The 26,414-nt window shown below is 43.2% G+C and overlaps 2 protein-coding genes across 3 annotated transcripts; one reads left to right on the top strand and one right to left on the bottom strand.

Annotated features, from left to right (window-relative positions):
* Window positions 1-925: 925 nt before the first annotated feature.
* On the bottom strand, window positions 926-22,511 carry peds1 (plasmanylethanolamine desaturase 1). 2 transcript variants are annotated; one of them, XM_041224554.1, is made up of 6 exons: window positions 22,349-22,511; window positions 15,913-16,032; window positions 11,250-11,341; window positions 10,284-10,428; window positions 7,702-7,914; window positions 926-2,287 (listed from the first exon to the last, which is right to left on the bottom strand). In XM_041224554.1, the coding sequence occupies exons 1-6, from the start codon at window positions 22,455-22,457 to the stop codon at window positions 2,166-2,168; spliced, it is 801 nt and encodes a 266-aa protein (XP_041080488.1). In that variant the 5' UTR covers window positions 22,458-22,511; the 3' UTR covers window positions 926-2,165. The 2 variants fall into 2 exon arrangements, with proteins under 2 accessions (XP_041080488.1, XP_041080489.1); XM_041224555.1 differs by lacking the exon at window positions 15,913-16,032.
* A 2,082-nt stretch (window positions 22,512-24,593) lies between these two features.
* Window positions 24,594-25,996, top strand: cebpb (CCAAT enhancer binding protein beta). The gene has a single exon (XM_041224539.1). It carries the CDS (start codon window positions 24,785-24,787, stop codon window positions 25,649-25,651), a length of 867 nt encoding a protein of 288 aa, XP_041080473.1. The 5' UTR covers window positions 24,594-24,784; the 3' UTR covers window positions 25,652-25,996.
* The last annotated feature ends 418 nt before the right edge of the window (window positions 25,997-26,414 follow it).

The raw sequence follows: 26,414 nt of genomic DNA, 5'->3' as shown, positions 1-26,414 counted from the left end.
TAAATATCTCCCCCTGGCATGTTCTCTTAAGAACATAAGAAAGCTTATTATAGTTTCTGTAAGTTTATATATAACAGAAGTAAGGGTTATTGATTACCTGTAGTTACCTGGTTCAGTTTCGTCTCTCTTTTTGTGTATCAGTATTACGTTTGCAATTTTCCAGTCTGTTGGTACAACCCAACTCAAGAGACTGTTGCATGATCTTGGTTGGCGGTTTGTAAATAACTTCTTTCATTCCTTTGAGTACTATTGGGAGGATCTCATCCAGCCCAGGGGATTTGTTTATTTTAAGAGCTGCTAGTCCCTTTAACACTATGCCTCTGTTATACTAAAGTTATTTAAAACTGGATAGGATCAGGTTGACATATGGGGCATGCCCCTATTATTATGCCCTGGCTTTCTCCATTACTCTAGAGGACCAAATGAATGCTGTTCTTTACTTGGGCGTTGTTGTGGAACACGTCCAACCAACAAGGCTGCTCTGTATAGCTCACCTACCAAAATCGCGCACACATGTTTAAGGAGCATGCCAGAGGCTGCAGGCGTATCCCATGGAAACCACAATCTGCAGATCTCAATCCAATTGAGCATGTGTGGGAGGAACTTAAAGAATCGTTATTAGGATCAGGAACCAGATACAAGGTACAGGTTCTATTAAAGTCCAGGGGCGGACAAATCGGTAGTCCGGGCACGCAGGACTACCAAACATTGTGTCTGGACTACCGAACTGTAATGATGCAAAGCCCGCGGGACAACCAGTGACTTCTAAAGATTTTTTTTTTCTTAAGCAGTTACTTCAAAGATCTTCTACATAGAAGTTCTTTGGTTACTTTGTACAGACAGACTGATAAAACAGCTCCGTTTACCTCCTGTTCAGTACACGCCTACTCAGTTGAAACGGTAGTCATGGCTGAGATAATATATGTATATATAAAACAAATGAATAAACAGGAGAGAACACCTCAGTGGCTATCACAGTGTTACTGAGGTGCAGGGATACTGCAGCTCCAGCACAGTAGAAAGTTAATAAAGGTGCGCTTATTTTTTTATTTCCAACTGAACAATTAGCTAATGGTATTGAGGGTGCCCCCTTGCAGGGTAATGTCTTTATAAAGTGTGCAATGCACTTGTACTATTTTCTAAATCTGGGAAAATAATGCAAATTATGTGGTCAAACATAATTCCCTGCATTTTATATAAGGAAACTATTATTAGCTTGTTATTGTTTGGTAGAAATATTAACAGAAATTAGGTCATTAGCAAACTTTGGCAGTAGCTGGTTATATATGGTAAAAAAACCACAACCTGTTTTATTAGTGGCCCTCAGAAGTGATGTGGGATTTCTTTTCTGAACCTCACCACCTCACAATTGTATCGTCTGCATGTTTTAATGGTGCATAGCGTTAAATGGGAATGTTTATCTACTGAACAATGTGGGCTACCAAAATTTGTGGTGGGCTACCACAGTTTGCCTTTTGGTAGCCCATCGGTCTACCACTCATAGTACTGATTTGTCCAGCCCTGAAGTGGCCAGACAGTGTATAGTCTCATTGTGTGTAATCATTTACAATGATGAAACCCCCCTCCCCCCGCTAGGCTAGCTCCCTTCACTTCCCTGGAAAGCTGTATGATGAAGCCACCCCACCCCTAATCGCATACAAAAACAGGGTTTCACAAACACTTTCAATATTAGGAATGGAACAATAACTATATAATAATAATAATAATAATAATAATAAATATGCATACTGCCCCCCTCCATATGTTAGTAACAGAGACCCAAAGCCCAGTCTGCTGATTAAACTATGCTAGCGAGCTTCTTGTGGAAAAAGGCTGCAGTTTTGGCAAGTTAACTAAAGGCAACCCCAAAACTATGAGGCCAAAGTGAGATAAAAAATATTTCTACCAGGTGCAGTACCAACAGGAAATACAGTCTGGTGGTTTAGAAAGTGTCACATGGCAACCAGGGAAATCGCTTAAAAAAACTGCTTGTTTACTAAGAGCCATTTTGTTTTTCAAGTATTTCAATGAAAAAAGGTACAAAGATGAGTCTTTGTGGAGGGAAGGGGCTTGATATCCGTTCTCTCTTTTCTTATTGAACAAAAGCATCACAGGAGAAGTCAGAGGGGTGCAGGAGTTCAGGATGTGGAGAAGACATCAAGGGGTTACTTGGTTTTTTGAGCCCACTTGAGGTCATCAGCTCTGGGCTTCTCTCCTGTCAGGCTCTGGATGAGATCCTCCAGGCCTCGCCAGAAGCCTAGTCGCTCCAGAGGGTAGTTTAGCCAGCCTGCAGGGGAGCAGAGCAGAGAGGGGAGAGATGAACACACCAGTCAAGGGGAGGGAGAGAGAGAGAGAGAAATTAACATACCAGTCAAGGAGAGACAGAGGGGGAGAAATGAACACATGCCACAGCATGAGAGATACAATATAAAAATTAAAAACAATTCCTATAACTATATAACGAAAATAACATGTCTAGCTGTATTACTAATGTTTGTCTGCTTTGTTTATATGTAAAAACTTAAATATGTAAACTACTATACATATTGTCATGCCAATAAAGCATTTTTTGAATTTGAATTGAGAGAGAGAGAGACTTTTGACTTAAGGGTCCTTTATTGAAATATTTGGAAAAACTAGAATAATTTACAATAAAAACACAATTCTTATATAGGTCATATAGTAAAACAGACCTATATATATAAAATATATATATATATAATATATATCTATATATATATATATATATATATATAGACACACACACACACACACACACACACACACACACACGTTTGGGATTCAAAAGGTGGGTTAATGAATACACTGGTAAATTGTAATGGTGTGTGAAATAAGGGAGATTAAAAGTAATTAAATCGGGTTTAAAATAAATACTTGTTGTGCAGAGACAATACATGGGGGCATTAGGGCAATGTAGAATCTACTGGAGTCAGGAGTTGGCTCTAGTTCAATTCATTATTCAATTTATGTCTTGTCAATTGTCTTTAACAATGTAATTGTTCAGTGTTTAAATTCTGTGTCTGTGGGCGTTTGACGAGGGAGAACGTGAGGAGTTTTGTTGGCGAGTGCGAGAGTGAACGGACGAAATTATTTAGAATTGATTTACTGGTAAACGAACACTGAAACAGGTACTGGGTTTACGGCTTTGGATTGTGAATTGGTTTTGGTGACGAGGGAACAGGCTTAGCCTGCCTCGTTATTAGTTAAAGAAAGTACTGTTTAGATAGGGCCCGAGAACAGGTAAGGTTTTGTTTTGTTTATTTTCTTTTTCATTGTAAATAATAAACACATGCTACAGCGTTTCCTGGCATCCTGTGTTTAAAGCGTTTATTTGGAGAAGAAAAACGTGTTACTGTAGGGAAATCCATCGCATTGTGGTACCAGAAGTGGGGCGGTTTGTCTGAACACCAATTCAGACTATTACCCTGTGAAAGGTTGGGAATAAAGCACCGAGATGGAGGCATCAATACAGGCACTGTTAAGGGCTAGTGCTGCACAGCTGGAGTATCTCTGCTTACAGTAAGAGAAATTGGAGTTGCTTGTGCCAGAACATTATATGCAAACTTATGGAAACTATAATAAGATCCAAAATGGAAAATTACCTATATGGTAACAGGGTACTGGGAGACAGTCAACGTGGTTTTAGGAAAGGGAGATCGTGCCTAACTAACTTGCTTGATTTTTTTGAGGATGCAACATCCATAATGGATAATTGCAAAGCATATGACATGGTTTATTTAGATTTCCAGAAAGCTTTTGACAAAGTCCCGCACAAAAGATTAATTCTCAAACTGAACGCAGTTGGGATTCAAGGAAACACATGTACATGGATTAGGGAGTGGTTAACATGTAGAAAACAGAAAGTACTGATTAGAGGAAAAACCTCAGAATGGAGTGTGGTAACCAGCGGTGTACCACAGGGATCAGTATTAGGTCCTCTGCTATTCCTAATCTACATTAATGATTTAGATTCTGGTATAGTAAGCAAACTTGTTAAATTTGCAGACGACACAAAAGTAGGAGGAGTGGCAAACACTGTTGCAGCAGCAAAGGTCATTCAAAATGATCTAGACAAGATTCAGAACTGGGCAGACACATGGCAAATGACATTTAATAGAGAAAAGTGTAAGGTACTGCACGCAGGAAATAAAAATGTACATTATAAATATCATATGGGAGATAATGAAATTGGAGAAGGAATCTATGAAAAAGACCTAGGAGTTTTTGTTGACTCAGAAATGTCTTCATCTAGACAATGTGGGGAAGCTATAAAAAAGGCTAACAAGATGCTCGGATACATTGTGAAAAGTGTTGAATTTAAATCAAGGGAAGTAATGTTAAAACTGTACAATGCACTAGTAAGACCTCATCTTGAATATTGTGTTCAGTTCTGGTCACCTCGCTATAAAAAAGATATTGCTGCTCTAGAAAGAGTGCAAAGAAGAGCGACCAGAATTATTCCGGGCTTAAAAGGCATGTCATATGCAGACAGGCTAAAAGAATTGAATCTGTTCAGTCTTGAACAAAGAAGACTACGTGGCGACCTAATTCAAGCATTCAAAATTCTAAAAGGTATTGACAGTGTCGACCCAAGGGACTTTTTCAGCCTGAAAAAAGAAACAAGGACCAGGGGTCACAAATGGAGTTTAGAAAAAGGGGCATTCAGAACAGAAAATAGGAGACACTTTTTTACACAGAGAATTGTGAGGGTCTGGAATCAACTCCCCAGTAATGTTGTTGAAGCTGACACCCTGGGATCCTTCAAGAAGCTGCTTGATGAGATTTTGGGATCAATAAGCTACTAACAACCAAACGAGCAAGATGGGCCGAATGGCCTCCTCTCGTTTGTAAACTTTCTTATGTTCTTATGTTCTTAACTGGAGCGGCCTGCATTTGAAATACCGCCTCCAAAGTTAGAAAAGGAGTCTCTTCCGGGTCCAGCAACTGAGGGAGAAGCCCCCGCTGTCTCCAGCGCCTGAGGGAGAAGCCCCCGCTGTCTCCAGGAGAAGCAACAAAAAGAGGGAAAGAAAAGTTCAAAAGGATGGAAAAGATAAGAAGTCAGAGAAAGAAAAGTAAGAAAGAGGAGGTGAAGATGAACCCACCACAGCCCTGACCACCACCCCTGGAAACCAGTCCGGCGTCAGGTGCTGTCTGGCTAAGCTTTCCACTTCTCTCCACCTCCATGTGCTCACCAGCAGTAAGTCTTTTAGTTTTGTAATGCCCCCTTTTGCAAAGCTAGAGCACAACATCACAGACTGGAAAACCTCTGCAGGGAAGGAGTTAAAAAATAAAGGCTCCTCCAGCAGTGTGCCTGCTGTCAAAGAATCCTCCAGTCTCTCCACCTTCACCATTCGCCAGGCATTCAGCATGTTCTTATAGAAACCTGGGAGTTCATTGGTTTCTAGCTGAGATAGATTTATTAAAAACAGTTGCCGATCCCAGCCCAGCTGTGCAGGACAGAGAAGGCGATGTCTCTCCAGCTCAGCTCAGGTAAGAACAGCAATCGATGCACTGCCAGCAACCGGAAAGTAGCCACACAACTGCGCACATCTACTAACCCTTGACCCCCTTCACTAGGGGGCAGGTACAAGACAGCTTGCTTTAGCTAGTGATGGCCACTCCAAAAAAAAAACTCTAGTAGCACTCTCTGTATCTCGTTTATCAGCCCTGGGGGAGGATCCAGGCACACCAGCATGTGCCACAGCATGGAGGTCACCAGACTGTTGATCACAAGAACTCCACCCTTGCATGATTTTTTATAAAACTCTGCCTGAAGGCCATCAATCCCAGGGGCTTTCCCTGGTGACAGCTGAGTGACTGTCTCCGTCAGCTGCTGCAGTGTCAAACTGGCTTCTAGGGGGTGCTGTTCTTCTTGAGACAAGCTGGACAGGTCCTGTTGCAGTAGAGCAGATTGTTCCTCATTACAGGGCTCTGCACTAAACAGCTAGGTGTAGAAATACACAGCTGCTCTGTTAATTTTGTCTTTACTGTGCACCTCCTTCCCGCAGGGCAGACGGACACAAAACAGCTGCTTACTCTCCACCTTCTTCTCTAGATTGAAAAATAATTTGGTAGGTGTATCCATGTCCTTCAGCTGTGTGAAGCGAGAGCGGATGAGGGAGCCCTTCACTCTTCCAGCAGGCTGCTCAGAGTTTCTTTTTTCTCTGGACTGGAAGATGTTTTCATCACTATTGAGAGTAATTTTTGTTTCTATTCTCAATATCTCTCTCAAGTTCTTCAACTGTCTGGTTCAAAACCCCGGTTGTATTTAAAGTATATTGCTGACAGAATTTTTTTATTTGAATAAAGTGTTCTGTACAATTAAAGTCACCCCCCACTAAAACCATATGTGCAGGATTACAATTAGATAATATCTGATTTAAATTTTAAACAAACATAACTTTTTCCCTCACCCTCATAGACTGCCCTTCTTCAGCTACCTTTCCTAGGAAGGCCAAACATCTTTTCTTCTTTTTTTCAACCAGTTAAAAATCTGCCTCATCTGGAGTATTCTGGAGTATTCTGGAGTATTCACTGTTTCAGTGTCCGTTTCTATATCGTTTTCTTTAACCCTCCGCCGGCTCGGGTCTCACTGTCTGTGCTGGCAGCTGTGTTTGCTGCTCAGCCCCCAGTGTTGTCTCAGAGACTCCACCCCCTCCACTTGCTGGCTCTCTTGCCTTATTATTATTTTTTTTGCAGGGCAAGTCTTCTAAGGTGTCCTTCTCCCACAATGAAAACATTTAATTGATTCTGTACTTGCAAATGTGACATAATTACTACCGTCAATATTGAAAGTCCACGCAACTTCCATCGGCGAGTTGGGGTCATTCAATAATACAAAAACTGGTCTCCTAAAAGACATTACAAACTGGTCTCCTAAAAGACATTACATGCTTAACATCCGTGTTTTTACACCTGAGTAAAATGGGTTTAATTGGGGACATTATTTTTCCATATTGTAGCAGTTCATTAATAATCAGATCATCTTTAATAAAAGGCGGGACATTTGAAAGGATAACTTTGGTAACAGGGGAAGCTAGAGATAAGACGCTGACAAAACTTTCTTTGATCCACAAATCTTCCTCAACAATCCTGTTCACTAACAGTTCACTAATAACAAAAACAATAATGGCTTTATTCATTCTTAAAGCAGATTTTATATTTCCGTGTCCTATCTTTTCCCTGACAGCTAACAAACACTCCCCCCACTGTTACCGAACTATCTGGAATACATCCCTGCCTGCCGGTCAGCGACCCAAAACCTCCCAATTTGGAACCCATGACTGCTCCAAAATCAGGAGAAAAATAAAACACACCAATTAAAATTACAAAAAAAAAAAAAAAACCTTGTAAAAAAGGAATATAAAACTTCAGAAAAGGTTTACTCATGCACAGTAAACACCATTCACTCCACACAAACGCTTCTATACTCTTTTATATCAGTGCACTTCCTGTTAATAAACTTGGAGAATGAAATTGTCCCCACCCCTTCATCGGCTTTTCCTGTCAACAACCAATCAGCTGCTTCCCCTGTTGACTGACATGCTATCAGCCAGTAACAGGACCCAGAAGACACTGCTGAGGTAACCCAGTAAATGCACCTGAGACCTATGCAGCTAATGGAAGTGAAAACAATATCATTCGCTACAATCCCTGTAATGCTTGTGGAGGCCGGCTGACCTGTGGTGATGCAGAAGTAGGTCTCGTGGGGTGACACGTGGTGAATCCGGTGGTGTTTGCGGGGCAGAATGATGTGCCAGTCCTGGAGGAACGTGACCCAGCAGGGCAGCCCAAAGTAGGTGTGAGACCACTTGTGGATCTGGTTGGTGAGTGTCACAAAGATGGCCAAAGCAAACAGGAAGCACTCCCAGGGGTAGGTCCTCTGGATCTCCTCTGGAGGAGAGAGGGGAGCAAGGTCAGTAACACATCCTGAACTGACAGACCAGATTACCAGTGTGTGTGTGTGTGTGTGGAGAGGGCAGGTCAGTAACACATCCTGAACTGACAGACCAGATTACCAGTGTGTGTGTGTGTGTGGAGGGGACAGTTCAGTAACACATCCTGAACTGACAAACCAGATTATCAGTTTGTGTGTGTGTGGAGGGGACAGGTCAGTAACACATCCTGAACTGACAGACCAGATTACCAGTGTGTGTGTGTGTGTGTGTGTGTGTGTGTGTGTGTGTGTGTGTGTGTGTGTGTGTGTGTATGGAGGGGACAGGTCAGTAACACATCCTGAACTGACAGACCAGATTACCAGTGTGTGGAGCTGCTGCACTGTTCTTCCAATAATAACTGACAAGCAAGCCGGAATACTGGACCCTATTCCCTAAATTCATGAGTTAATAAAAGAATGCATTTCAAGTGTGTTCTATAGTCATTAAATCGTTCTAAACCATCTGGTTTCAGCCCAGTCTGCTACTAACAGCCCGTTTGCAATTACTAGTATGTGGAGGGGGGCAGTATGCATATTATTATTATTATTATTATTATTATTATTATTATTATTATTATATACAAAGTAATAATTCTCGTTCCATTGCTGACATTGCAGGTGCTGTTTGAAAGCTTGTTTTTGTCTGTTTAGCACAGCAGCATTCTCCTCTCCCATTGCCACAGGGACCTCCTTCTTACTGCCATTAGGTTACACTTCAGTCCACGTTGACAGTATTTTACCGTATAAAAGCCATCACTAATTCAAGCCAGACATAAAGAGGGGTACTGTGTGTTCCACGTTGTACTTCTAGATATATTTTGTGAACCTACTGTGACATTCTTTAGTGTAAGTTAGAGGCTACATATAACTATTTTATTAATCAAAAGAGTTTAAAAACATGTTCTGAGTAGTTCTGAGAGATACAATATTCTACTTTAATGTTGTTAGGATGATCTGTGAAAGTCTGAGAGCTCCAATATTCTATTGTAATGCTGTTAGGATGATCTGTGAAAGTATTTTGAGAATCTGTTCAGTTGCCAGAATTTCTCACTGAAACAGCCTCTGCAATGTGTACTGCGTGTGTATTTATTCCACCGATGAAGCCTCTGTAATGTGTACTGTGTGTGTATTTATTCCACTGATGAAGCCTCTGTAATGTGTACTGTGTGTGTAATTATTCCACTGATGAAGCCTCTAATAACACTAGGGTCAGCTCATGGACTGTCCAGTCCACATTGTACCTGATTTTCACAGCAACGTCACTGAGGGGTCCAGGGACTATCCGGGATGTGGGAGTACAACTCATAACCAATGGCCAGGGAAAGTTCAAATACATTTCTAAGCTACATTAGTGTTGAGTGTTTTATAGTTATGGATAAGCCATCAGCATGGCATCTCCTCAACTTCTGTTTATTTATTGAAGTCTGTGTTTCTACCCAGGCTCGGCAGCAGCTCTTCAGTTCCTAGTTGCCTGCCACAGATTTATGTAACCCAGACTAGATCAGCCAAGTGTCTTTATAAAAGTAACATCCAGTGATCAGACACTGTGCAAACAGAAAGATGGATTAGTTTTGCTGGTAATGCACAAGCTGTGCACAAGGGCTGATATAAAGACTCTGGCTACATTACTATGGCAGGCAACAAGAACTGAAGAGACACTCTTGAACTCAGTCACCATAATAGAACAATACTTCAATCTTATCCACTGTGTATTGCCAATGCTTCGTAGAGCTCATGTTTTCCTAGAAGAAGGGTGTGTACATTGTGTTAAATGAGTATTTCATTTGAACAGATTTGTTAAAGCCAATTGTGAATAATAAAATTGGCCATTGCCAATTCTGCACTTTCCCATGCTGCGCTTCTCGATGAACGAAAGCAGTGACCGGTGGGGGAGTTACTGCAGTAAAAGCACTTCAGAGGGGTTCGTTTTTAGTGTTTTGTGAAAATATTTGTCAGGAAATTAAAAAAAAAAAAAAAAAAAAGACCATTCTAAATGTTAGCCATGTATTTCCTTTGTAAGAACTCAAACTCCCAGAAGTAGTACCCATTGTCTCCAATGTGAGCACCAAGCACTGCTTTCACATGAGACCTTCCGAAGCTGACTGGAAGTACAGCACAGAAGTAGTATCTGCGAGAAGCAATTGATAAATATTCTTCACTAACAGCTTCAAATAAGCTGTTAAAAAAAAAAAAAAAAAAAAAAAAAAAGAAGAATTTACCTTTACAATCACATGTATGTTTTTCATATAAAGTATGGCAATAGATACTAGGATTCCTGTGGAGCCCCTGCAGTGATGCTGCTGTAACCTGCTGCAAAGACACTGACCTGGGGGCAGAGTGAGGAACTTGAAGGCCATGTTGCTGAGAGGAATCAAGGTCAGCATGCAGTTGTCTCCGTTGGTTTCAATGAAGTCATGCCGTGTTATTGCTGTCGGGTCAATGTGATGCTCCCGGAACGGGCGAATAAAAGCCTGGGGGAGGAAAGAAAAAAGAAACAAACAAACAAACAAAGAGAATGAGAGTGAAGAACGAAAGAAAAAAAACAAAAGAATGAAGAAACAGATAGAGTAGGGAAGAATTAAAAAGACAACATGAAAAGAGATGAGCGAGAAATAAGAGAGAAAGAAAATGTGACACACTAAAACCTTCTAAATTTGAGGTCCTAATTATTTGTAGATAATTATGTTAACTTTTAAAGCACAAAAATGACGAGGAGCCAGGAACTTGATGTTAAATAAACGGTACCTTCCTAGTAGCTGAATTAACAGTAAAGTTACAGAATGACGTGTTCCCCAGCGATCAGCTCCAAACTCATTTATACAATACCTGAACATGGGGAGCTCTGAAACCCAGGACTGGGGCAGGGGGAATGACAGTTTGAAGTACTGGTAGGATAACCCATTAAATAGTGTAACAGAAACCCTAGCTGTGTAATAATCAGGTGTAAAAACTGGAAGCTTACTTGTGCAATACCATGTGTGCTGCACACATAAATGCAATAACATGCATCTTGGTGTGAAAATAGGTTTTGAATGGTTTTGCTATATGTAGGGATACTCCAGGGTTCCGACACCAAAAATCTATATAATCCCAAAACAATGCTCACTTTGAATGCCATAACAGTCTTTGACACCACTGTAGAAACTTACGGAGTGGTAGAAACTGTGGTGGTATACATTTTGTAGACTCACCATTTTACCCATTGTTTTATCCACGACCCCCCCCCCCCCCCCCCCCCCAAGCCCCATTTTCAATTTGTCAGGTTTTCTGAGTCATTTTTAAACTAGCATACCTTCCCGAAGATTGGCAGCTCCACAGAACCCCATGTGTCTGCTCCCCAGTGCACCAGCCCAGAGAAGAAATCAGCCATCACAATTCCAGCAACTGAACAAACGAGACAAAACAGACGTGAGCCCAACATTCCAGAGCATGAACCACTGAGCTACTCAATCCCACTGCCTTCCAGAGGATGAACCACTGAGCTACTCAACCCCACTGTCTTCCAGAGCATGAACCAGTGAGCTACTCAATCCCACTGCCTTCCAGAGCATGAACCACTGAGCTACTCAACCCCACTGTCTTCCAGAGCATGAACCACTGAGCTACTCAACCCCACTGTCTTCCAGAGCATGAACCACTGAGCTACTCAACCCCACTGTCTTCCAGTGCATGAACCACTGAGCTACTCAACCCCACTGTCTTCCAGTGCATGAACCACTGAGCTACTCAACCCCACTGCCTTCCAGAGCATGAACCACTGAGCTACTCAACCCCACTGCCTTCCAGATATTTAACCACTGAGCTACACTGTGCTGTGTTAATATTAACTTGTGTTATAATTAATTGCTATATTAATAATTAATGTTAGATCTGCTACTGCATTTTTACCATATCTAGGGGTATCTTGTTAATTTAGTTTATTATTATAGTTTCTTAACATACACTTGCCGATTGCTTTTCTAGTACTTATTCTGTTCATTTCATATGTTGATGCACGTGCATCATGACAGAAGTAATAAATTAATTTGTATATTGATTCATACAGTAGTCTCTGGCTAAGAAAACACCCATCGGTTTGCAAGCAAAGTGTTTTCCAAGACAAAGCTGACTACTGGACACAATATGCCAAGGCCAATCACTAAATGAATATGAATTACTTCTGTCATGACGCACATGCATCAACATATGAAATGAGCAGAATAAGTAAGAGAAAAGCAACAGGCTAATAAACTAACTTAAAGCATCCCTACATAAGGCAGAAATGCAGTCACAGCTCTAACAGTAATTATAAATTCATTTGAACACAATGGTTATTAACATAGAACCCAGAAGAATTAACACAGAAAAAGGTGTTCTTAAAAGCAAAGTTCCTGTTTCTTTAGGCGGAGCATTTACAATGGGAAAATCGTGTTTCACCACAAGCTTGTTCTTATAGGAGGTGTCTCTAATGCGGAAACTACTATATCATGATTATCCTTGGCATATTGTGCCAGCTGGACAAGTCTGTCTTAGAGAACACTTCGACTAAGAGAACACTTCGCTTGCTTCCTGAGGGGTGTTCTCTTAGCCGGACCACTGTGCAGGCGATCCTCGACTTACGACGCTTCGACTTACGACGCACGGCACTTACAACTCTTTTGCATTATTACCCTGCTTCGACTTTACGACATCGACACAGCATTTGAGGGTGACAGGAGTGTGCAGAGGGTGAGAGGAGGAGGAGTGTGCAGAGGGTGACAGGAGGAGTGTGTAGTGGGATGAGAGGAGGAGTGTGCAGAGGGTGACAGGAGGAGGAGTGTGCAGAGGGTGAGAGGAGGAGGAGTGTGCAGAGGGTGAGAGGAGTGTACAGAGGGTGACAGGAGGAGGAGGAGTGTGTAGTGGGGGAGAGGAGGAGTGTGCAGAGGGTGACAGGAGTGTGTAGAGGGTGAGAGGAGTAGGAGTGTGCAGATGGCGAGACGAGGAGTGTGTAGAGGGTGAGAGAAGGAGTGTGTAATGGGATGAGAGGAGGAGTGTGTAGAGGGTGAGGAGGAGGAGTGTGTAGAGGGTGAGAGGAGGAGGAGGAGTGTGCAGAGGGTGAGAGGAGGAGTGTGTAGTGGGTGAGAGGAGGAGTGTGCAGAGGGTGAGAGGAGGAGTGTGTAGAGGGTGAGAGGAGGAGGAGTGTGCAGAGGGTGAGAGGAGGAGTGTGTAGTGGGATGAGAGGAGGAGGAGTGTGCAGAGGGTGAGAGGAGGAGGAGTGTAGAGGGTGAGAGGAGGAGGAGGAGAGGGTGAGAGGAGGAGTGTGCAGAGGGTGAGAGGAGGAGTGTGTGAGAGGAGGAGTGTGGAGGGTGAGAGGAGGAGGAGTGTGCAGAGGGTGAGAGGAGGAGAGTGTAGAGGGTGAGAGGAGGAGGAGTGTAGAGGGTGAGAGGAGGAGGAGTGCGCAGAGGGTGAGGAGGAGTGCGCAGAGGGTGAGAGGAGGAGGAGTGCGCAGAGGGTGAGAGGAGGAGGAGTGCGCAGAGGGTGAGAGGAGGAGTGCGCAGAGGGTGAGAGGAGGAGGAGTGCGCAGAGGGTGAGAGGAGGAGTGCGCAGAGGGTGAGGAGGAGGAGGAGGAGGAGTGTGCAGATGGTGAGGAGTGTGTACAGCAGGGGTCTCAAACTCAATTTACGTGCAGGCCAATGTCGACCCTGAAATCCTAATGTAGGGCCAGTGACATCAAGAAAGATGGTGTTGGGTGTTTACCTGGCAACGCTTCAGTTCTGTGAGTCTGTTGAAGTTTGGCCTCAGTGACTGAGCAGTTGAAACCTTCAGGATTGCAGCAAGGTGTGTATCAGATCATTTTGTTCTGTATTTTGACTTGTTTATATTCATAATGGGAAAAAAAAAAGTTTCTCACAAATATATGTGCTGCCGAACAGAGCCATGGTTTTTCTGAAGCTTTTGCAAAAGCTGTGGGAAAGTTGGTGGCATCTCCTTGGGCTTCCTTGAATTTATTCTTCAAAGGTGTGTTTGCACTGAAGATCAATGAGCTCCATCTGTAAAATCACTTGGTGCTGTTTCCACATCAACTAAAAATGGATCAGCAAACAACTGGAAGCTTACTTTTTGCTTTCTGAAATCTGCAAACCTCTGATCAAATTCTTCCAAAAGCAGGTCAAGTTTAGCAGCGTATTCAGCACCACTGAACTGCATTTTAACGTCCAGCTCTTCCAGAAGTGACTTGCATATGGGAAATGAGTGAGATTACTCTGAAAAATCTGATTTTTCCAGTTTCAGTTTAGTTGTGAATGCTTTCACATCATTAAACACTGTTGTCTCAAGCTGACCAGGACATTGTAGCTTCAGATTTAGGTTATTCAACTCTTGGGTGATATCAACAAGGAAAGCAAGATCCATCATCCATTTTGTGTCTTCAAACTCTGACAGAGGCATATTACTCTCCTCCATGAACCTTTTCACCTCTATTTTTAACTCAAAGAATCTCTTTAAAACAGTGCCCCTGCTTAGCCAACGCACCACTGTGAAGTACAGCAAATCATCATATTTGGATTCAATTTCCTACAAGAAAGCACAAAACTGTCAGTGCTATAAGCCCCTGTAGCGAATGTAGTTCACACATTTCACAACAACAGGCATAATGTTGTCGAGCTTCAAAGATTTACTGCACAGTGCCTGCTGGCGAATGATGCACTGCAATGCCACTGGTTGCTCTGCGTTTTGTTCTTCCATCCTTTTTTGCACAAGTGCTACCAACCCGTTCTTTTTCCCAATCTTTAATGGGGCTCAATCTGTTGTTAAGCCTGCTAAAGAATGCCACTGCAGACCAACATGTTCTAGTACGTCTAAGGTTTTGAAAGATCTCATTTGCTGCTGTTCTACCGCGCATTGTAGACAAGCTGAGCCGCTCAACCAAACCGGTGCTCTCACCAAGCATGATAGAGTATGCACTGAATGCTTTGCCTTTCTCGCAGAGCTGCTCCTCAAGATCGTTAGAAAGCTCAACAACACGCTCTGCTACTGTATTTGCAGACTGGCTAATATTGCTAAAAACATTTCTCCTGTCAGGACATACGACCGCAGACACTTTGATTATACGGCCTTTAATAAATTCACCATCAGTAAACAGCTTCCCAGACTTAGCAATCATTTCACTCACCACATAACTTGCCAGAACTGCTGCTTCTGACTTTAAATTTCTGAAAAAGCTGTTCCTGCAACACTAATCCTTTCTTTAACTGCAAAGCTGCCTTCTCTCTCTCTCCTCCCCGATATTTATCCTACTGCTCTGCATGCTTTGATGTATAGTGCCATTTAATATTGTACTCTTTTAAAACGGCAACTCTTTCCTTGCAAATCAAACATGTTGCACTCTGTTTGTACTCCACAAAAAATCAAAACGTCCACTTTTCTTGAAATTGCCTGTGTTCGTGGTCAATTTTTCTTTTAGACCGAGACATTTCTTTGCTCACTTACCTTTGTTGGGGATCCCTGTACGATATATTTTTGAGTGACTGCTGCGATGAGTAGTTCATATAGTCTCAGTGCCACTCTTTTTGTACTGATGCTGACTCAACGGATACATTTTTTTAGATCTGATCAATTATCTTTTGTCAATTGTTATGGCACAAAATGTTGGACTTTCACTGTCACTAAGCTGTCAGTTCAGTTGCTCCTCCCGAACACGTTGGTCTGTATGGTTTCTTATCTCTGCTGTAAACCAGGACTGTGACAACTGTTTACTTGAGTTTTACGCATGCAGCTCCATGCGGGCCAGATTAAATTACTTTTGTTTAACTATTTAGCGGGCCGGATTGCAGCGCTGTGTGGGCCGCATGTGGCCGCAGGCCGTGAGTTTGAGACCCCTGGTGTGGAGGGTGAGAGGATGAGGAGTGTGTAGAGAGTGAGAGGAGGAGTGTGCAGAGGGTAAGAGGAGGAGGAGGAGGAGTGTGTCTGTACTGAGTGGGGTGAGTGCAGTGCCGTACCGATGCCCAACAGGAGGAGGGGAGTGTGTTCCAGGTGGAAGCTGGTGAGCAGCAGGTAGAAATCGAAGGCCATCAAAGAGAAGCAGAGCACTACACAGACCCACTCCTGACATCGCTTTCCTGAGGGAGAGACAGATAGACACACACATGCAGTTAGCGTTGTAGACATCGATACACAGATAGTACATTTACTTATACAGTCCATCACGTACATAACATCAATCAAGGAACCTGAAAAAAATTTAATAAAAAACTTGGACTATATAACTTTCGTTTTGAAAGTATATAAAATCATCCAGTTGGTTGTTGAAGCATTTGGAGATAGCAGTCATTTAGACAGCAACTGATGGTTGTTTAAAATGGCTTAAAATGGGCATCTAACCTCATCATTCATATATGAACGATTTCTAGTGCCGTTTTAGAGGAAGGGATAAATCTGACTCATTTCCATCCATAGCCATGGCCAATGTGCAGGGGATTAGAGGCTGGGCTGGTCAATGCACAGGGGATTACAGGCTGGTCAATGTGCAGGGGATTACAGGTTGGTCAATGAGTATGGGATTAAAGTGGGCCAGTGTGCAGAGGATTACAGGTTGATCAGTGTGTAGGGGATTAAAGTGGGCCAGTGTACAGGGGATTACAGGCTGGGCTGGTCAATGTGCAGGGGATTACCGCTGGTCTGGTTAATGTGCAGGGGATTACAGGCTGGGCTGATCAATGCGCAGGGGATTACAGGCTGGTCAATGTGCAGGGGATTACCGGCTGGTCAATGTGCAGGGGATTACAGGCTGGGCTGGCCAGTACGCAGGGGATTACAGGCTGGTCAATGTGTAGGGGATAAAAGTGGGCCAGTGTGCAGGGGGTTACAGGCTGGGCTGGTCAATGTGCAGAGGATTACAGGCTGGTCAATTTGCAGGGGATTATAGGTTGGGCTGATCAATATGCAGGGGATTACAGACTGGGCTGGTCAATGCGCAGGAGATTACAGGCTGGCCAATGTGCAGGGGATTATAGGTTGGGCTGACCAGTGTGCAAGGGATTAAAGGCTGTGCTGGTCAATGTGCAGGGGATTACAGGCTGGTCAATGTGCAGGGGATTACAGGCTGGTCATTGTGCAGGGGATTACAGGCTGGTCAATGTGCAGGGGATTACAGGCTGGTCAATGTGCAGGGGATTACAGGCTGGTCAATGTGCAGGGGATTACAAGTTGGTCAATGTGCAGGGGATTACAAATTGGTCAATGTGCAGGGGATTACAGGTTGGTCAATGTGCAGGGGATTACAGGCTGGTCAACGTGCAGGGGATTATAGGCCGGGCCGGCCAGTGCGCAGGGGATTACAGGCCGGCCAGTGCGCAGGGGATTACAGGCTGGGCTGTCCAATGTGCAGGGGATTACAGGCTGGTCAATGTGCAGGGGATTACAGGCTGGGCCGGCCAGTGCACAGGGGATTACAGGCCGGCCAGTGCGCAGGGGATTACAGGCTGGCCAGTGTGCAGGGGATTACAGGCTGGCCAGTGTGCAGGGGATTACAGGCTGGGCTGGTCAATGTGCAGGGGATTACAGGCTGGGCTGTCCACTGTGCAGGGCATTACAGGCTGATCAATGTGCAGGCGATTACAGGCCGGCCAACGTGCAGGGGATTACAGGCCGGCCAACGTGCAGGGGATTACAGGCCGGCCAACGTGCAGGGGATTACAGGCCGGCCAACGTGCAGGGGATTACAGGCCGGCCAACGTGCAGGGGATTACAGGCCGGCCAATGTGCAGGGGATTACAGGCTGGTCAATGTGCAGGGGATTACAGGCTGGTCAATGCGGATTACAGGCTGGTCAATGCGCAGGGGATTACAGGCTAGCCAGTGTGCATTTTTTTTTACAGCAGTCCCCAGGGAATGAAGTTCAGGTCAGGAAGGGCAAGACGAGGTAGCCTTCATTGGGCTTGAAGATTCAGGGGCACCAAGGCAGCAGTAACGGCATAAATCCAACCCAAGGGCACCAAGGTGATTTCATACTCAAAGTCAAACACAAATCACACACAAGAGTGATTCACACACAAATTATTACAGAAATAAAATACAGGTCACTTTTCCATTATAAAAATAAAATGGTATAAAAAATCCAATTTAAAAACAACCAACTTTTATAATGAAAAAACACAAAGGATAACAAGAGCCTGTTAACAAGAGGTAAATAGATCGCTTATCTCTGTCCTGTAATTAAAGTTTGTTTAAAACCCTCTAGCCAGTGGTTTTCAACCTTTTCATCTCAAGTACCAGTGTTTCCAGCAGAGACCACCAGGTGTACCACTAACCATGTCCAATCTTATCTGCTGTTGTAAAACCGAGACCTATCCCATTACAACCAGGTTTCTTTGTTGTATCATTCTGCTGAATGGTTAACCTATTCTTGAAATCTGCATGTTTATATTTTGCAAGTGCTGCATATGGAATTGGTGACCGCACTTTTAATTGTGTACAGTAATATGGAGACAGCATGAGGCAACTACCATGCTCTGCATAGCAACATCCTGACCTGACGGCATGGAACACAGACAGCTCTTATGATTTACACAGACATGTAACACAGACAGCTCTTACGATTTACAAACTGTTTATTCTTCAATAAAACCATGTTTACATTGCAGTGAGTTTGTTCTGCTATATTTACGATATTAAATACACAAGCTCATTGTCATTTTTGTAGTTTTTAGTTTGTTTACTGCAATCGAGTGAGCTGCAGTACACAGTACACCTCATAATTACAGTTCAAAGTATTTCTGTGTGTTCTGCCATCACATTTTTTAAATAGTCACTTTGAGAAAAAAACTTTGTATTCCCTGCAACAGCTGACGTTGCTTTAGTACAAAACTTGTGCTTCATACTGTTTTATATAAAGGTAACGGTGCTCAAAAATTACTCTGCCTGCTTCATTGGCTGAAGAGATATTATCAGCTCATCTGGAATCTTGTGCAATTAAATCATATTAAACTGCTGATGGTAAACAATGTAACTAGTCTGTTATATCTGGGATGCAAGACGCACAGACCTGTTGAGGGTATTTTGATAATGGCACATGTGCAATACACAAACCTGAAGTGTTGCTGTTTTTGTTCTACATTTCTTAAATGCAGCTGTTCATTTTAAGCTACTTTTTTTACACAACAGAACTCACACATGTTTGGTCACCATCACAGCTGTTGCAAACTGGGGTTCCCTTTCAATTCGAAGATGACCATCAATAACATTATGTATGGGATATGCCTGCTTCATTGGGTAGGTATTGCTGAGCTCTTTATACCAGAGCTGCCGATAGGAAGGAACGTGGCTTGTAGTATCCGCAAGGCATTCCAGCCCCGGGTGATAGAGGCTCGTTTGGAGAGGGCCATGAGGGCAGCTCTGTGTCCTCTATGGCCGGACCATCGGCAGCTATTGAAGCCCCAGAGCCCCTCCTCCATGACCTGTCCCAAGGACCTCCTACTAGGACATCCCCGATGCACAAGTCGGCCGCAGTTGCTCCTCATCTCCGAAAGCGAGAAGGGTGAAGTGTTCCAAGCAGGCAAGGGACATTATGGACCTCAGGGCCCAGATGGCCCAGGTCCTAGAACTCTTGGCTAAACAGGTGCCGGCGGCCCATAGCCCCTGTCCAGGCCCCGCTGCAGCACCAATTGACATAGGACAGTATGATTTTCAACCCTGTACTAGCTATTGCACGGCCAGCCCTGGGAGATTCCACTTCACATGGATCTCTTCAGTCAGATGAAAGGCTCTCTTTGGCACCCGGAACCAGGCAGGTTCCAGCTATGGGTCTGGCCCCTGAAAGGGATCGCTGGCTAGCCCTAGGGCTATCAGACAGGGTTGTCAGTGCCCTAGAGCGCTTGGGTAGACTCCATTAGGTCTTTGTACATCTATAAGTGGAGGTATTTCCAGGCTTGGTATCTGGCTAGAAGCCATGACCCTATATCATGCCCTATGCCAGTCATCTTACAGTTTCTGCAAGAACTGCTTGATGCTGGTACGTAACCTTCCACCTTGAATGTGTATTTAGAGGCTAGCTCTGTTTACCATGCCCACGCAGATTCAATGTCTCCGGGTGCACATTTTCTGGTTACCGTTTTCTTAAGGCGCTTGGCAATTATGCCCTCCCAGGAGGACTCTTCTGTTGTCCTTGTAACCATTTCAGTCACAGTCTGGAGCCCTGCATCACACAGTAATGTATCATTTCACTGTGGTTTAGTGGTGTGATTGTGTTTTGAGGAATCACATCATCACAAAACCACTGCTCTATGCCATATGTTTCATAACATTGTAAACAAGTTCAACCGGATTTCATTTAGCATGTTATCCACTGGTGAAGTGATTGTTTAATTTGTGCATTTTTAAATGCTAAAAATAGTATTCTTTCCGAAATGTAGATTTTCACAGAGAATTTGATATTATTATTATTATTATTATTATTATTATTATTATTATTATTATTATTACTACACACCATTGGTTCTGATTCATGGAAATCGCGAAATCCACGCTCACCTAGAAAAAATACAGCCTTGGTGATACATATTTGTAGGTGTAGCTACTTGCTCAGTTTTTCTTCTTTTTTTGGTGTAAGAATTTGAACAAAACTAATAATTCCCTGCCTACTGTGTGTTCATTTTAGTGTTGGTATTTTGGGGGGAATAACACCGAATTACAAAACAGCAAACTAAGTGAGTACTGATTGCAGCGTACCAAACAGCAAGTGTTTTAGCTGGTCTGAACAAGTGGAACAAGTTATCCAGACAATGAGGACTGACTCATAATAAGCCTCTACAAGTGTGGATGGAATTTAAGGTGTAAAGACAAACTCGGACATCTTGTACCTCATCATTACAAACATTTGATTAAAAACACTGAGGATATTGAAAGCACTGACAAAAAAAAAAAAATCTGAAATATGTAAAAAGCGAATACAGTAATACATATAGCCCTAACCCTATTAATGATAAGTGTTCTTATTTGGCTTCATTATATTTTGTTCCTCAACCATAATAAATGAAGAAAAAAGAAAAAGGTGCCGCATATTTAAAATTATAGGCTACATTCTACCTGGAAAATGTATTATTGTTTAATACTGTGTACTATCAACAATACAAGGTGATGATACAACGTACACTTGTCAATTTTATATACCAATTTTAAATCTTGTATATAGTTCTGTATTCTGTTACATTGTAGCGATGCCTTTCACTTGAGACACTGGGTTATGCAGGTCTACATTACCCTGCACTGAACATGAAGCTCTTCATGCAACTCAGCATCTGAACCTTACTGAACAAAACGCTTCAAAAGTCTTCACTTTTCACTTCAATAATTTTCAGACGTCATTTCAAAGAATAACGGAGCTGTCTTTGTGTTAAAAGGTGCTGTATAAACGTAGGACGAGCAAGCATCAAAGTTAGTCTTATACTTCGTAGCGAAAGTTAGTCCTCCTGAACAGAATCTCACGTCCAATTTGGTACGCTGCTGCAATCTGGAAGGCAACTTTTGCAGTAAGTTATTTTTTTTAATTTTATTTATTTGAGAGGCATTGATTGCAGCAAGCACCTTTGGCACTGGGCAATTGCCACTGGATATTTCGCGCCCCGAGTCCCTTACAATGATTGGAGCTCCCAACCAAACATTGGAAGTAATGTTAAATGTTGTTTTTTGGATTTGCCCTACATTTGAATTTAATTATATATATATATATATATATATATATATATATATATATATATGTGTGTGTGTGTGTGTATATATATATATATATACACACACACACACATATATACATACATACACACACACTTATATATTTCCAAAAAACCATGAATTCAACACAATTAGAATATCAAATGAACATGACGGTTACACCATATGTTGCACATTAGTCGTCATCTTCAATGAGAGACCGTTGTGCTGGCGATACTGTTATTGGTAGGGAGACCGTTGAAAACTGACCGTGTTCACCTTCCAGTGTGTTTACATCCCAAGGCTGCTTCTTGCAGTATACCAGTAACCTGGCTCCAGCACCCGACTGTCTCGCTACAACAACCCGCAGGTACAATGCACACTGCGAGCAATGTTTCCAATGTAAATGTGCTGTTTTTCTAACTTGTAATTGGTATGCCGATAACTTACAGCAATGCACTCAAAACTTTCTAGTCGTTACCGGTAGACACTGATATATATATATATATATATATATATATATATATATATATATATATATATATATATATATATATATATATATACTCCTATTTTTGGGAATCATGGATTAGCACACAGTGTTACGTTAATTGTACAATAATAATACAACAGAAAACAATAAGTTAAACGTCATGGATCTATCTGGAATACACAGGAGCAGTTGGTGTTAGCGTCTCTTCTGAGCCAGCTCCTTCTGTGCCCTCCTACCTGGTGAATAGAGGTCCGCCAGCTCCCGGGCTCCTGCGTGCTGTGGACCCCACCTCGGTTTCCCCTTACTGGCTACGGGATCCCCATTTTCAGCCACCCGCCGTTGCATATCGACCCCGTTCTCTTCTCTCGTCAAGTTCAGAGTTCAACTCCCTGCCGGCCCGGTGAGCCAATCAGCACACGGGAACTGTGACATAACAGCGCCTACATTCCTCATTTAGCCAATCACCCCACGTTGAGGAGGCCGGCCCCGCCCCGCCCCGCTCCGCCACGCCTTACAAAAATTAGAGAGCGAATCAGACTACTTCGATCCAGGAATGTTAAATCTGACCAATCGATAATAACCAAGAGGGCTTCCATTTCCTGACCACACCCAGCACTAGCCAATAAGAGCTAAAGATAGAACTACTGGTATTAAAATAACCAATCAAAGGAGCGTCAGGGTGTGGCAGGGAAACATTTCTGCAGCCTGATGTTAAGTGAACAGCTGACATTTGTACAAGTCCATGGTTATGTGTAAACAAGACTAAAACAATAGAAACGCCCGTGAGACTTGATTACAGACAGCATTTCCAGCCTGCATTGCGCAATGACAAGGGGTTGCATACAGCTGCTTTTGAAATAAAAGCAGTGTTTCAGTCCTCCATGGGTCGTAAACAAAGTCGAGCTTTAATGGTCGCGAGCAGGCTGTTGAACAGGACGTATATCAACAGACCACAGCAGCAGACAAAGCATGGCAGGGAATAGTTTCGTACAAATCGGATGAGCTAATGAGATGTTGGTGTCAAGGTATATCTACTGATTTACAGTATGTGCAGTAATATACTGTGTTCATGATCACATGTACGTCTGTTTAAGATATTGACAAAAGTATAACAGGCAAATCCCCAGGAGCGAGTACTCTCTCACAACTTCCTGTGAATAATGTGATCCAATCGCATCCAGTCCATGGTAAACGTTTATTACGCTGCTTTGCTAAACACATTCTGTTTGTTAAGTAATCGATCTTCATCCCAGGATTACTGATGGAATGATTACCCTCATTTCCCCTTGCACGTGCCTTTCTTTGTTGCATCATTTTCTCAAAGGCGTTTGGTTCTAGTTAGTAATGATATTGTTATTTTTCATGTAGCAACGAATCACGCAAGTCTGTTTCCATCACAGGGTCATCACAGTGTCGTATCTTATATTGCCGCAAGGGGGAGACAGGCTCGCAAGGAAAGGAGAAGTGGATTTAGGGAGAGAGGAGCCTCGACAGCACGTCCTTCATTAGAGAGTATTTGCAAGCTAGTTAGCTATAAGGTGGTGGTGAGTGTCTATTTTATTTTACACGCAATGTTAATTTTTTTGGTGCCCATTTTTACCAGTTCGATTTCATCTTAGATGTATGAATATGAAAATGTTTTCATGAACTGTGCTCTTGAACTCCTGCTCTTGCTTTCTGCATTACATTGATTTTAAAACGATGTGTTCTTTGTACAATAAAGTTTTATGTAATGTGAACTTGGGGGCTTTCTTTCATCTCATGTCCCTTCCCGGGCTCCGTAGTATTGCCCCAAATTGGCCAAATGTAATATTAGGTAATGTAACGCAAAGTATAGCCGCCTGGGGGCAGTATAAGATAGTTAGGAAGTTCACCTCTCGCTTCTCTTACCTGCCTGCGCAACGATGCTACCGGACCATCCCCCTCGACCCTTTTCATAAGCCCTGAAGTTCACTCAGTTTACTCTTGTTAAATGAATATGCCCATTGCCCTTTTCCGTTTTAAATCCACACTGGTTGAATTTGTTTTAGGTGTTTGGTAGAGTACATCTACTTCAGAGTCCAGCATTGAGTCTACAGAAACACGAGAGCCAGTACAGGAAATACCAAACCACGGAGAGTTAGTTATTGTTGTTTTTCCTGAGGTTACAGTTTTGATGTTGAGCTCTCTTAATGCCCATTGTCATATCGTACAGTGTAGTAGATCACATTGCATTCAAGCGGGTCACACAATGACACTACAGGTTACAAACCCTTTTTGTTGTGCGTTGAAATGATTCAAATCAAATCGATGACAGTTTACATAGCTTGCCTGTTGTCCACTTTAAAAGAATGAAAGAAAGAAAGAAAGAAAGAAAGAAGTCCAATGAAAGTATCGCTTTGGATATTATACTGTACTGTGGTATCAGTCTATGTTTCCAGCGACTGCCCTGCCCTCAGGACACCGCCTCCTTTGCTGAAGCGGTATATATATATAAGTACCGCCCGCAGAGAGCTGTCAGTTCAGCAACAAGACAAACAGCAGCAGACACGCGCATATTAACAAATCGTTTCGCAACCACTCAGCTTCACATTCGCACCGATTTAGCTGAGAGAGCAAGTGACCCGACCGGGAACCGTCTAATTATCAATGGTCCCGCAATCTGGCGGGTGTTAAGATCGGGGTTAAGATCGATGGAAGTGGCCGGTTTCTACGAGAGGGATTACCTCGCTTTACACGGCAACAACTGCAGCAGTACCAGCTACAGCAGCACCAACAGCGGCGCCGCCTGCAACCTGTCGAGCGGGGGTTCAATGACGGATCTGGGCATCGCAGATAACGAGAAGGCGATCGACTTTAGCATCTACCTGGAGCAGCAGTACCAGCAGCATCCCACACAGCTCGGGACCCCAGGACAGCAGCACGCGGGGGATGTCTTAACAGACTTCCTGGCCGAAGAGTATAAAAATAAACGCGCCGCCTTACAGAACTACAATTACCTGTCCCTCAGCAGCGGCCGAGCGCCCGGGGGCATACTGAGCTTCCCGCAGTTGCTGGAGACACGCGTGGACACAGTATTCAGCCCGCAGCTGATGGGCAGCGCCAACAGAGGGTTTAAGCAGGACCTCGGGGAAGAAGAGGCTAATAGAATGGACTCGGGCTCTCCCGGCTACGGTATGGCCTCGTATTTGCAATACCATTCCGCGCCGAGCGGAAGCACTGGGAATCTCTCCACCGCCTCCTCATCTTGCTCCAGCCCGCCGGGCACCCCTGCCCCGTCCGGCTCTGCCGGGTCACCGCATAACAGCGGCGGGAAGCTTTCCTCCAGCAAGGGGAAGAAGCGTGTGGAGAAGAGCAGCGAAGAGTACAAGCAACGACGGGAGAGGAACAACCTCGCGGTAAGGAAGAGTCGGGATAAAGCCAAGATACGCAACCTGGAGACCCAGCACAAGGTACTGGAGCTGGCGGCGGAGAATGACCGGCTGCAGAAGCGAGTGGAGCAGCTGTCCAGAGAGCTCACCACTTTACGGAACTTGTTGTCAGCCACGGGGCAGTGCTAGTCTGGCGGGTAACGCACCCCTCTCGACCTCTGCAATCACATTGCCACTCTCACGCAGAGGACTTGGCTGACGACCTGCCTGATCAGTGCCAGCCTCGTTTGCGAGACAAGGGGGAGGTCAGGGCTGCCGACCGTCATTTTGAAAAATAGTGTTTTGGGAACAAGATATGTTTAAAGACAGTGTTGGTAAAAAAAAACAAAAACAAACAACAAAAGTGCCACTTGTATTTTTTGTTTATCTCCTTTTTAATGTAGTGTGTTTTATACGAGCTGTGTGTGTTGTTTGTTCTTATTGTTATTTAAGCAAATCACGAAGTAAAATGTTTATACATGGTTATAAGGGGATTCGGTTGCGCATGAATGATGCAATGCCCTGTACACACTTGTTAGCCATGGAATGAAGTAATCTGTTAAAGATTGAAAAGTATATGATATAAAGAAATCTATGCAATATATAATTGAAGTAGACATGTATAGATAGATTTTATTGCAAAAACAAGGGCTGTTTATTTTGTTTTACTATTGCATCATAAATCGTTTTTTAACTTTTAAAAAATAAAATCAATTATTTTGACAAAGAAATAGTTTGTCGTTTGCTTTCTTGTTTTTCCAGCATTTGGCAGCGGGTCCTTTTAGTCACATGGTTTCCTTGCATGTCTGCGTTCTCGTTGGCACGATGGTATACTGCACGGAGCAGTCCTGTAAAAGTACAAATGAGTTATTAAATAACTTTTAAAAAATGTGGACACACATTGGCAGCACGA

The sequence above is a fragment of the Polyodon spathula genome, chromosome 23, assembly GCF_017654505.1.
Source record: "Polyodon spathula isolate WHYD16114869_AA chromosome 23, ASM1765450v1, whole genome shotgun sequence".
NCBI classification, from domain to species: Eukaryota; Metazoa; Chordata; class Actinopteri; order Acipenseriformes; family Polyodontidae; genus Polyodon; species Polyodon spathula.
This window is presented reverse-complemented; position numbering and strand designations above follow the sequence as displayed.

Bases quoted from the DNA above. Each gene is read 5' to 3' on its own strand.
- peds1 (XM_041224554.1), bottom strand. From the start codon at position 22,457: ATGCAACGGCGGGTGGCTGAAAATGGGGATCCCGTAGCCAGTAAGGGG. The intron at 16,033-22,348 runs GTAGGAGGGCAC...TCTCTCCCTCAG, and splicing joins GGCGGACCTCTATTCACCAG to GAAAGCGATGTCAGGAGTGG. The intron at 10,429-11,249 runs GTATGCTAGTTT...TTCCTCCCCCAG, and splicing joins AGCTGCCAATCTTCGGGAAG to GCTTTTATTCGCCCGTTCCG.
- cebpb (XM_041224539.1), top strand. From the start codon at position 24,785: ATGGAAGTGGCCGGTTTCTACGAGAGGGATTACCTCGCTTTACACGGC.